This window comes from Dasypus novemcinctus, chromosome 20 (genome assembly GCF_030445035.2).
Source record: "Dasypus novemcinctus isolate mDasNov1 chromosome 20, mDasNov1.1.hap2, whole genome shotgun sequence".
NCBI lineage: Eukaryota > Metazoa > Chordata > Mammalia > Cingulata > Dasypodidae > Dasypus > Dasypus novemcinctus.
In genome coordinates, this window is record NC_080692.1 from 19,684,927 (window position 1) to 19,697,450 (window position 12,524).

Here is a 12,524-nt window from a genome sequence, read left to right on the forward strand (position 1 = left end):
TGATAATCTGTCAGATTAGGAAAATGGCAAAAAGGGAAGACTTACCTCATAATTCATGTGTCCTTTGCTTCCTCTCCTTCCTGAAAGATTCATGGCATCCCGGGCCCAATTGTCCACCAATTTGTGGAGGTCATCTGTGAATGTGCCCTTCCTGCTGGCTGTCATGGTGGGAGGCTGAGCCTGGGGGGCTTGGCTGTTTACTGCTCCCCCAACAGTGTTTGTGCTGCTGGTCCCTAGAGTTATAAGAAGCACCAGAATACAAGCATTAAAAGCAGCCTGGTTTATATTTTTAGGAAGAGGGAAAAACTTCACAGGATGATGAATGGCAAGCTACAGAATGTAAGAGGATGAATTAGGAAGCCATGCAAGAAGGGAAGAGCCCACAGTATTTTTAGCCATTTTGCTTTGGCCTAACAGTGTAAAGCAAATGGATTCTCTTCAGGAACTGCAGGGAAAGCTGAACAGACAGGATGATGATAGGGAGTGCTTTCAGCCCTTCACACTAGCAGCTTAAGAGTACCAGGACTAAGTGTGGTACTCTATTCCCAGCATCAAGTGATGACAGAGGTGTGGTATGGTCAACAAGGTTAGTTACTCTGGAATTTTGCAGAATGCAGGGCAAAGAAGCGGCTTTCTTGTGCATCAGGCAGGGTTAAAGCAGGACTTAAAGGGATGCAAAGGTAGGTGCTTGGCCAAGGATAAGATGGGGTTCCCAATCCATGTGGACACAGCCACATTCTTTACTCATTCTTTAATATGAAGAGGTGACTAAAGTAGCAGCATATTTTGTCCAAAAAAATTTTCCACCTGCACCCATCAACCTGAGTCTGTAAACATCTATTTGGAAGAAATTAAGCATTCACCCTCTCCCCATTTCCCATGAGTAAAGAACCAGGATTATTAATGAAGAAGGGGCTCGATGGTGGGCCTGAGACATGCAAATCCAGGAAGACATGGTTTTCCTGCAGATGACCTCAGTTTCAATCGTTTCAAGGACTTACCACCCCCCCCCCCCACCCAACAGCAAGCACTCCCATGTGGAAGCAACAAAAACATTCAGTTAAGGCAGGGGTGCAAAGGCGAAGAGGAAGCTTTCAGGTTATGATGAAGGAATTCTAATCCTATGGTTTGATGAGAAAGAAGGAGTCTGTGTCCTGCCTGATTTCGGCTCTGCTGGAGGGCACACTGAAGATTATTCGAAGAGGCAAGTATTAGGGAAGAGGGAAAGAAGAGTCATGGTCTTGTTGTTCCCCCACCCACTTTCTTACCAGACCTCGCATTTGCTGCAGAATAATAAAAGCTATTAAAGTAAGTTGTTAGCCACTAGGCCTTAAGCTACCCGAGTAATGCTGGGGGCTAATAAGTGCATACATTTCCTGCTGTCAAGGTCAAAGCAGCACCAGAGCACAGCAGCACACCTGAAGCACCCCTGCCATTTAAAAGCCCTTCATAATCCATTGCTGGTCTTAAGTTTAAACCTTCCATCCAGGGAACTGCTCACACAAGCATGTCTGCTGGAGAAACAGTTAAGGCTGAGGGGAAGCTGCAGAGAAAGGAAGGTCACATGCTTCTTACCACCATGGCAAGAACCACTGCAGTGTGAACATCAGCTCACTTCTCAGTGCCTGCTGGAGTCACAGGGGATTGCTATTGCACATACAATGTAAAAGGAAGAAGGTCCCCTACAGTATAGGAAGCCTAAGTAGAAATGGATAAAAAGCACAGGAAACAGCCTTCCTGGAACACCAAATGTCAGACAGTGGTGAAGTGGGAAGCACAGGCAATGGGGTTGGGGAGTTATGATAATGAGAAAACCCACAAGGCAAGCGTTTTACATGCACAATGCCTGGCATCCTGTTCCAATGATTACTGCTTGGTGAGCTTGCTGAGACAATCAAAACAGAAACCAGAAATCACTGCAAGCGAGCAGAGTTGTCAAAAGCCAAACAGAAGCAGCAACTCAGAGGAGGTGAATACTGCTCATTCACAAAGAGCTCATGCTGGGTCACACCTCTCTAGTCTGATGCCAGCCCCCCTTGATGCTGTGAGGCCCTTTTAGAATGAAATTTCATCCCAACCTTTCTATGTCACACACTACTGGATTCTGAAAGTGGAACTTTTGTCATGAGAGGGAGACAACCGTACTGTTGACCTTATTCTGGCTTCTGAAAATAAGCTTTCCTGTTAAAGAAGGAAACCAATTCTGACCTCATAGCAGTAGACTTGCCTGTAGTTGAGAGCTAGTAGGGAGGCCTTTCACACAGTGTACTGACCGACCCTCTAAACCTTTTTCGGTTTTGCTGAAAAGCATTGAAATGTCATGAATACTTTACCCCCAAAATTCATTTTTTAAATTTTCTCCTGCCATAATATACCCCTTCCCCAACTCTGCCAGGTCCTGTAATAATAACCTATTAGGAACCACAGTTCACTGCCCAGCATCCCAAGTACGGAGTCTTCCCATCCTGCTGGGTTGCTGAATTGTGTATATTTTAATGAGAAGCCATCTGTCTCATAAACCAAATTCTTCAAATATAAAGGTGTTTCTCTCCTCACTGATCTAGCAGACATCTCCCACTATGATGGAAATTTTGAGGGCATAGGACTTTGTCTGCTGTTATCACTGATTTCCAATGTCTGGCACCTATTTGCTGATTCTCTTTCCCATAGGAATGAGGCTTCTCTGGTCTCTCCACACTTTTATGTGCATTACCAACTCATCACTGTCCTGGAGCTAAGCTCACAGAGATCATCACTGAGAGCTTTGACCATGAGGTGCTTCGTCAATCTAGGAGAATAGCCAGTAGACAGCAATTAAGCACGTTAAAGAATATATTAGAAAAGGGTAGAGATAGACAGATGGAAGCCAGAAATCAGGGAGGTGTGGAGGCTTCAGGGCTAAATGAACTCATGGGTAGCAGGCTTTGCAATCAAGGGCCAAAAGTAACAGAAAGAAAAGATAATTACTACAGAGCTGGTTGCAAGGACAGACTTTTTTCACCATCTTCCCTGAAGCACAAAGAGAGAGCAATGTGTTAAAGATAAAGAAACATCAGTGTAAAATATTTAGCATTTCCAAAAAGCATACAGAGGCCCAGCAAGAGAAAGCAGGAGGATAGACGGAGTGGGAAGACCTGGTGGAACCAGCCATAGCTATAGTTGTGTAGGATGTATTTAACTGGCTGATAGCCTTAACACAGTTATCAGATGGATTGTGTGGCACCTGGCTGACGGAAGTTGAGTTTCCACCAATCTTTGTATCCAAAAGAACAATGCCTTGAATTAGGACTCTGGGAAGGGGGAGAAATTCCAGTCTTTTGGGTCTCATTGCTTGAATTTCAAGTACTCAAGGTCTTTCCATTGACCAGTCCTACCTTCTGTTTCTCCTGCTGGGTTGTTAAAAAGCACTCAAATGCATTAGCAATCCTACCACAGGTAAGCTGATAGATAGTACCACTTCTACAATTTTATTAAGTTAATTTAAATTGGCTATTTCCACATCCCAGTCATATATATATACTGTCCTTTTCCTTCCAGAATATTCTTTAAAAGGACTGTGGAAATAAGCAATCTCTGAACATAAATAGAGCATTAAGCCAAGCAGTGCTTCCAAACATTATCTATTTTGAGAGCGCAGAATAGAATAATACATTTAAATCTAGTAAGAACCCCCATAAGTATCAGTTTTCTTTCCATATTTGCTTTAAATCTGCCTCTTGAGATCTGCTTATCAAGGCTTACATGATATACACTGAAATGCCTTCAAAGATGTAGAGCCTCTTATTTTAGACCCAAAGGGAAGTGATAAGATTTAGATTAAATAGTGGCCCCCATAGCCTATTAATCTCTAGTAGGAAAATGGGACAGGTTCCTAGGAGGCAGTAAGTAAGGAAGAAAAAGCATAAGTTTTATTGAAACCAGGATTGATTCTAACTCAGCCTCACTAAATATACCTAAATTACTTAATCTTTCTACCAACTTTCATTTGAAAAACAGGGATAATACCACCTACCTGGGATGAGAAATCACTAAACTTATAAATGGAAAGTGGTCATATTCTCCTTCACAGCAAAGCCTTGGTTCACTTTCTCACCTTTCAGACTTTTCAGGCTGTATAACACAGGCCTGGCATGTCACATTCTACTTCAAAGCACCCATCTTCTACTATTAATGTCTTTTCCTACTATTAATGTCTTCTCATCGTTCTAGTTGGCCATGCAAACTAAATGCTTATTCAAGTGTAAAGATGCTAGTATGCTTGCTTCAGGCTAGTCTAACCAGAAAACTTATTGATCTGAGTCATTAAAAATCATACATGCTTAGAAAACTACCACACTGTAGCAAACTGGGTAATGTTTATCACTCCCTTCTTTTGCTAAATAGTCCTAGAATAGTGTTATGTGAGGGAAGGTGTTAAAAGACCCTCTCAAGTACAGCCAATCCATTATTAATTAAGAGTGAAAAAGAATAGGGGTCCTAAAAGGATTATACATGTACCAAGTGAAGGAAATGGAAGTTGAATGTAATGCATAAAGGCATATTTGATGAACTTCCCTTCATATCTGGTCATTGCAAAGAACAAAGGATTCTTCCCACCATGAAAAGGCCCAAGGACCTCTGAACCATACACAGAAACAGTGATGGCCTTAGCACATGCATTTAAAAAGCACTTCAATAACCACATCAGAAGTTTGAGGCCTTAAAAGAGAAGATCTTCACCTAAACACTACCAAATTTTTTTTCTATTTAAGACTTTTTAATTTCAATATACATTTCTTGACTACCTACAATGTACTAGATAGGCATTTGCTAGTCAGAAGGGAAACATGAGTGCTTTTGCATACATGATTGTATTTGATTTGTACAACAGCCTTATGAAACAGGCATCAGCTTCATTTCACAAGTGGGAAGATGGAGAAGAGAGGTTGGGTGTCTTGCTATTGAGTGTTGGTTTAAATAGGAAGTTGGGAAATCCCAGCAATCATGTTTAAAAGACAGTTTTCCCTTGTAGGTATTATGTTTTGGTCTCTAAGAGAATAAATGTTTTATCAGAATAACCACACTGAAAGCTCTTTGTTGAACTACTGATTTTTATGGGAGGTAGCAGGTGATGGATTCAATAAAGAGATTCTAAGCATCATTTCAACTGGTAGATACTTAGGGCAAAGTGAGAAGGGAAAAAAAAAAAGTATTTCAACCGACCCTGAAAGAGAAGAATGGAAAAATATAGTGTAATTTCTGACTACTGCCAGGATCGAAGAGTATTAGGTGTTAAGATTCTTTCTGTCACTGCCAGGAAGGGAGATGGTAGTAAACACGACTGTGGTGTTCAGCCTTCTTATTCTAAATAACCTGGCAGTTTATAGTCATGATGCCGTATCTACTCTCTGTTAAGGATATATGAAGAATCAATTCTGCCTGAAAAAGTTATTTTGAAGTTTATAGAAAGCTATCATTATTTCTCTATCTTTTACTATAATTTTTGTGGAAACCCAAACTTCTGACGGTAATAGCAATTCAGCCAAGCCACTGAGTAGATGATATACAAAGAGACAAATGAAAATGGGTAGCATGAAACATCAGATCCAAGCAACAGAAAAACAAGGACAAGGAAGGAGTAAAGGTGTTACACACAAAGAGCCAAGCAGGGCGTACTCAGAAATCGGGTCCTCCTGCCACCAGGTTTGAATGTCACCTGCTCAGACGCACAGTTAAACTTCGCACAGCCTGTGAGAGGGGAAAAACAGGGAAGAACAGAGAAAGGAGAAGAGACAGAACACAACTACAAGATGTTAGAAACTTGAGGCTGGAGTGGTGAAATGCACTAAGAGGGTACAGAGAAGAATATCCTTCTGGGGGAAGGGCAGATATGTATTCTAGGAAATATTAGGCCTCAGTTCCCTCCACCTCAATCAAATTCACGCCATTTGCAAAGTACTGAATAAGTACAGTTGGAATAATGCTAGCCAGTCTGCTCTCCTTACCAAGCAAGCGCATTTATCTTATGACAACCTAAATGCTCTGATACTGTGGCAAAGGCAGCTAAGCTACTTATCTATATTTTCTATCATTCTTTTCCATCCAAACACTCAAAACTTTTCAATTCTTGTTTTAATGTTATTAGATCTTTCCTCTGTCCCTGCTTTCACTCCTTGTTTTGAGTAATCATTTAGTAAACAAAATTATGTTTGCAATGTAGATCATGGATGAAAACTTGAATTGCAGAGCTATTCACCTTAACATGTCACTCCCATACTTAGAAGTTAAAAAAATTCTACCCTGGCTAGGCAAATTTGTATTAGCTGCTGAAACCTGCTATAGTTCCTTAGAAAATTTGGTCCAGGAAATAACTGCTTAGCACTAAAGTTATGTCCCAAATCCCAAATGATTAAGTACTTGGTAAGACATTTGTTAAAAGTTCTCATATAGGTCCCAGATATAACTTTTCACTCTAATTCCTTCAAAAAAGCTATTTTACTAGATGGGAACAGTAGCCCACTTAATCTAATCATCATCCAAATTCCCTTTTCAGCCCAAAGATTCTTAAGTGGGTTTTATGTAAGCTGTATTCTGGTCAGCAGGGGGAACATTGCCTAGTTTGGTATACAAATTCAATTTCATGCTTCTAGTGACTTTGCAGGTCCTGAATCTCTTTAAGATGTCTACAAAAGATAACCAAACATAATTCAAAATATTATAATCATCAGAGTAAACAAGAGATTTACTCATCAGAGGCTTTTGTCCCAGGCATGACAGCCTTGCCATTTTTGATGTTTTTTGGAAGATGACAGTTGCTTTGATTTCTTACCTTGACCTGGAGCAGAAAGGCTTGGTACTGAAATGGCACCATCACTAGTGAAGGCTGAATAGAGGTTATCACTGGAGGGAGAGGGCTTTAGGGGCTGTAACAGCTGATTCTGCCCAGTTTCTGTGATGTTGCCAGGAGGGTGGAGGGTCTGCTGGGGATGCAAGACTGAAGATGCGCTCTGAGCAGATAGGTTACCTGTTAAAAGATAAAGTGGGATGAAGAAACAAGTGCAGACTTCTCAATGCACTTAATAGGCACTGTTCTTATTCCTCCAGTTTGTCCTACTGAGTAATAAATATGTGTCAAAACTGTAACTGAGCAAAGAACAAAGGGCTCACTGATAGGAGAAGAAGTGAGGAATGACAGAATCAGCAGGTGATAGGGGCTAAGAATACTGCTGTATATGAAACTATTCCAGGAGAGTTTTTAAATTTAGGTAAGCCAGATGGTTCACAAGTCTGAGCTGAGTAAGAAGACTAGAACATGCAATGAATATGAGAGAATTCCATTTTGCAATTCCATGATCACTTTTTTTTTTTATTAGAAAAGATGTTAGATTATGATAAACACAGGTTAGGCAGTCTCTGCTTAGACTTTTCTTGTAAGCATGCATCAAATCAACTACAAAAGAGGTGTCAAAAATGATGTAGCTAGGAAGCGGATGTGGCTCAACTGATAGAGCATCTGCCTACGATATGGAAGGTCCAGGGTTCAATCCCAGGGCCTCCTGGCCTGTGTGGTGAGCTGGCCCACGTGCAGTGCTGCTGCGCGCAAGGAGTGCCAAGCCACCCAGGGATGTCCCCCGCATAGGGGAACCCCACATGCAAGGAGTGTGCCCCACAAGGAGAGCCGCCCCGCGTGAAAAGTGCAGCCTGCCCAGGAGTGGCACCGCACACATGGAGAGCTGAAGTAACAAGATGATGCAACAAAAAAGAGACACAGATTCCCAGTGCCGCCTGACGAGAATACAAGCAGACAAGAACAACACACAGTGAATGGACACAAGAGAGCATACAACAGGGGGGAAGGACAGAGAAATAAATAAAAATAAATCTTAAAAAAAAAATGTAGGTAACTATTAAGTAATGCATATTTAAAATTAATCTTGGTAGGTGGCTTTCAATTCCTGGGTCAGTTTTCCTGTGATTGACTAAATTCTGTGATCCCTAGTTACTAGCTGAGTAATAAGTCCACTCCAAAAGTACACCAAAACTGGTATGTCCCTCATAATCATATCACTACTAATGAGTTGCTGTGAATTGGCTAACGTGCTAGAGAAAAGGTTTGGACATCCCTAAAAACTTCCAGAGAATAAAAAGATGCTCAGAAGTTAGCAGCTGCTCTCCAACTTATTTTAGTCCTCTTTGTCTTTAGAACTAATTATCTGGTAACTTTATCATAATTTCTCCAAAAAGTAAAGGTTCATTCTATGTTTATCACAATTAAAAAGAGACTAACTGTAATCCATGAGAGATTAGGACTTACCATTTCTTAGAAATTCTTCATCACAATACAGGTAAGTGAAATAAATATCCTAATCAAGGAGGTTAATACTTACAAATATTTATATGACATCTGCATTCATCTTGATTGCAATTTTGGCCAACTCATTCATTAAAAGGAAGAAACTATCTAAACTTTACTAAATAGGAGAATAATGTATTTTCTTCCCACCTGTTTTAGGGTTTATTTAAGGAGTTAGCAGCCAAAGCTAAATGTTTTATCTTTAAGAATTACTACAAATGAAGAATACCAGTTGATAGCAATATGTATTACAATGGAATAGCTGTTGTACTCACCTAGTGTACTTCTATAGACTTAAGAAGAAGCACTATGAATATGGAAAGTATGGAGGTTAAGGAAGCAAGAATACTGGGAAGTCAATCATCTTTGAAATTTAGCAACAATAACAAATGTCCCCTGAGTTATATATACAATTGGAGTAGGGGAAAAAAAAAGATGAGCCAACCATGGCTGGTCTAGCCAGGGCTTTTTACCTGAAAGCTGGGGGCTTTTATTGCCCAAGGAACTGCTGCGACTAGATTTGCTGCCTTTGCTCTTTGTGGGTCGCCTTCTTCTCCCTGAAAGGGGAGCAGCTGGGGGAATAATGACAGCAGGGGGAACCTTGCCCAGTTTGGTATACAAAGATTCAATTTCATGCTTCTGACGACTCTGCAGGTCCTGAATCTCTTTAAGATGTCTATAAAAGATAACGAAACATAATTCAAAACATCATAACCAGCATCATTAAAATTAAGAATGTATTCTTTTACCTACATTCAAATATTTACTTACACATGAAACTTTTCCCCAAATATACTTAATCCAAGTTCTACTACCTGATGAGTCTAGTTCTACTCATCTTGCTGGCCTTAATTACCCAAGTCAAATTCCAACAAGCAGGGAAGCGGACTTGGCCCAATGGATAGGGCGTCTGCCTACCATGCCTACCACATGGGAGGTCCGTGGTTCAAACCCCGGGCTTCCTTGACCTGTGTGTAGCTGGCCCATATGCAGTGCTGATGTGCACAAGGAGTGTGCCCCATAAGGAGAGCTGCCCAGCGTGAAAGAAAGTGCAGCCTGCCCAAGAATGGTGCCGCACACATGGAGACCTGACACAGCAAGATGACGCAACAAAAGGAAACACAGATTCCCGGTCCTGCTGGTAAGGATAGAAGTGGTCACAGAAGAATACACAGAGAGCAGACAACTGGGGGGTGGGGTGGGGAGAGGGGAGAGAAATAAATAAAAAATAAATCTTAAAAAAAAAAAAAATTCCAACAAGCTCCTAGCCAACTACAAATGGTTGATGACATGTTAAGAGAAAAAGATTTCCTGACTCTTGAGGTCATATGCAAGAGTGTGGAAATTGCTCCTCTGATCTAACTTGCCAAATGTAACCAACAAAATCACATATCGCAGTGTCATCACCATATTCATTTGGTAGACTAATAAACAGCAAAGAATGATTAATGATAAAAAGTATTATTATTAAAATATTATGGTAACCATCATATAATGATGCTCAAATTTTACAACTAGAAATGGTATGATTCTTATGAATATAAGCAAACCTAATGAACTATACTCAGATAGTTTTAGCTTATGTATACCATCCTCTTTTTTAGAGAAAGGAGATGTATATAGCGTATGTGCATATAGCAATGAAAAGGGATCTAGAATCTTAGTACAATATCTGCCATTAAAATTAGGGTGAGATCATGGACATTTTTTAAAATGAGGAGACTGGCCCACAGACTACCCCTGAAGCGCATCTTTAAAGTTTTTCAGATATTATATTTTCTTTCACAGGAGAACATATACTCACTTTTCTCGTAGACGTCGCAGCTCTAACTTTAAGTCTTCATCTTCAATATCTGACTCATTGTCACTACTCATGTAAGAGGAGTTGAATGAATTACTAAGGCTCTGACTTAGATTCTGGATAGGAAGGCTCTTTGAACTCAGCTGATGAGGCGAGCGTGGACTACCTGAACCATCATCCACATCTCTACTTAGGAAGGCAGCTTCCAGGTCAGAAGATGGCCCATTCAGATGTGAAGGCTCTGACAGTTCAGGTTTCTCTTTCTTTGGTATCACAGCAGGAAGAACAGCTGGTTCTAATTCTGTAAAAGGAGGAGGTGCCACTGGTCCCTCCTTTGCCAAAGGAATCTTGTCCTCAGTTCTTGATACAGAGAAACGACCTACTTTGTTTGCTGTAGTTGTTACCTGAAAACGTCCAACCTTGGTAGGATGCCCAGATTCTGACTTTGTCTCTGAGGCAGGGGTTTTGTGGGTACCATCTGGCATATCTGAAGAGATGCCAGGAATGGTTATTCCGTTAGGCTCTGGCTTCACCAATGTAGTCTCTGGACTACTACTTGATAGGACTGAGGACTCTGAAGTGCTGGATTCAAAATGAACAGACTTTGTATCTTCTGACTTACTTTTACCCTCTTTCTGGGCATCATCCGTTGCAACTGAAACCTGATGGAAAGAGGTCAAAGTGAGATTCAAAAACAAAAGTCCACAAAATTCATTTCTCAGCATGGACAAACAAAACAAAACAAGAATTACTTTATTTTCTAGTCACTGAATAGGCTACCTCTTTACACAGACCCTCCAACTTTGACTGTGAAAATAAATTAAATACCATTATAGGGAATAACAAATCTATACTAAGATGCAGATGCTGAGTGGCTGGTTAAGCTTACCAACTAAAAGATGTGCTTTCCTATCATAAGCCATGCACAAGAATTCTTTAACTAAATGATTTGCTTTCATATCTCACGTCATCCAGAGTCATGTCTTAGCCAAACTATAAAAACAGCAAGCAAGGAAGTCTTAAAAGTTGCTTGCAAATAAGAAAAACTGCTAAGGTTAAACCAGTAACCATTAAATGCAAAGCTAAGCTTCAAGAATCAATACAACTTACTGGAGCTAAAAGGAAGATCCAGGTCCCCGTACTGGTTCTTCTGTTGTATTGTAAATACAGACTTAGCCCAGTTACAAACCCTCAGAACCTCAGTTTACAAATGAGAAAAAGAGGGAAACGGACTTGGCCCAGTGGTTAGGGCGTCCGTCTAGCACATGGGAGGTCCGCGGTTCAAACCCTGGGCCTCCTTGACCCGTGTGGAGCTGGCCCATGTGCAGTGCTGATGCGTGCAAGGAGTGCCCTGTCATGCAGGGGTGCCCCCGCGTAGGGGAGCCCCACGCGCAAGGAGTGTGCCTGTAAGGAGAGGCGCCCAGTGCAAAAGAAAGTGCAGTGTGCCCAGGAATGGTGCCGCCCACACTTCCCGTGCAGCTGACGACAACAGAAGCGGACAAAGAAACAAGATGCAGCAAATAGACACCAAGAACAGACAACCGGGGGAGTGGGGAGATTAAATAAATAAATAAATCTTTAAAAAAAAAAAAGAAAAAAAAAAGTCACCTATTATTTCTGACTCTAAGCAGTAATACGAGAATAATCTGAAGTAATAGTGAAAGTAGTAAAAAAGTGATTTTTAAAGCTTGTTTGGTACTATGTACTAAAAGCCAGAAAATGTACATTTGTTGGGCCAGATGGGAAAATAAAATGATACAGCATCACTTCAGGATTTAATCCTGAAGAAATTATCCTAATCATGCAAAAAGTTTTTATATAAAAGGAAATGGATTTTGTACATACTTATTATGTATGAAAAACTGGAAACAAATGAAGTGACTAACAAGAGGAGAATGGTCAGGTAAACCAACTACTAGATGGAAAAAAACGATAGAAATATCATTCAGAAGAGGAGAAACAAGTGTAAGTTTTAGACATATACTTCCTACAGAGAAAAAGCAATGGAAGGAAATATATCCCAAAAAGTAATCATTGGGGGATAGTGGTATTATGATATATTCCCTTGCTGTTCTTATTTAGCATGCATTTTCCTTAATCAGTATGTATTATTTTTATGAAAAAATGATTTAAGACTAGATAATAATTTTAACATAAACAAATTACACCTATATATAAAAAATATACCTAACGCCCTCAAAAGAGGAAATCAAGGAAAGGAAAAGTGATTTTCTTACCTGAAATCGCCCCATTTTAAAAACACCAGTTCCTGAACTAGTTGCTAAGACAGGGCCTTCAGTGACTTGAGAAACTGAAATAAATATATGAAAGAGGAAAACCGCTTAAATTAGCATCCTTTTTTAGTTGGCTTCTTTTCCCTTTGGCCAGAAA

The 12,524-nt window shown here is 40.4% G+C and overlaps 1 protein-coding gene across 18 annotated transcripts in view; it reads right to left on the reverse strand.

The window, feature by feature from the left end:
• The window catches only part of WNK1 (WNK lysine deficient protein kinase 1), a 175,024-nt gene that overhangs the window by 3,399 nt on the left and 159,101 nt on the right, over window positions 1-12,524 (reverse strand). For 7 of the 18 annotated variants that reach the window (XM_058282546.2, XM_058282545.2, XM_058282552.2 and 4 more), the window contains 5 exons: window positions 12,371-12,444; window positions 10,137-10,795; window positions 8,806-9,008; window positions 6,809-7,003; window positions 46-233 (listed from right to left, as the gene is read on the reverse strand). In XM_058282546.2, coding sequence (XP_058138529.1) covers window positions 46-233; window positions 6,809-7,003; window positions 8,806-9,008; window positions 10,137-10,795; window positions 12,371-12,444 — 1,319 coding nt within the window. Of the gene's footprint in view, window positions 1-45; window positions 234-1,022; window positions 1,186-2,967; window positions 3,010-5,634; window positions 5,728-6,808; window positions 7,004-8,805; window positions 9,009-10,136; window positions 10,796-12,370; window positions 12,445-12,524 lie in introns of those variants that run through there. The other 11 variants (XM_058282540.2, XM_058282542.2, XM_058282548.2 and 8 more) reach the window with 5 other exon arrangements.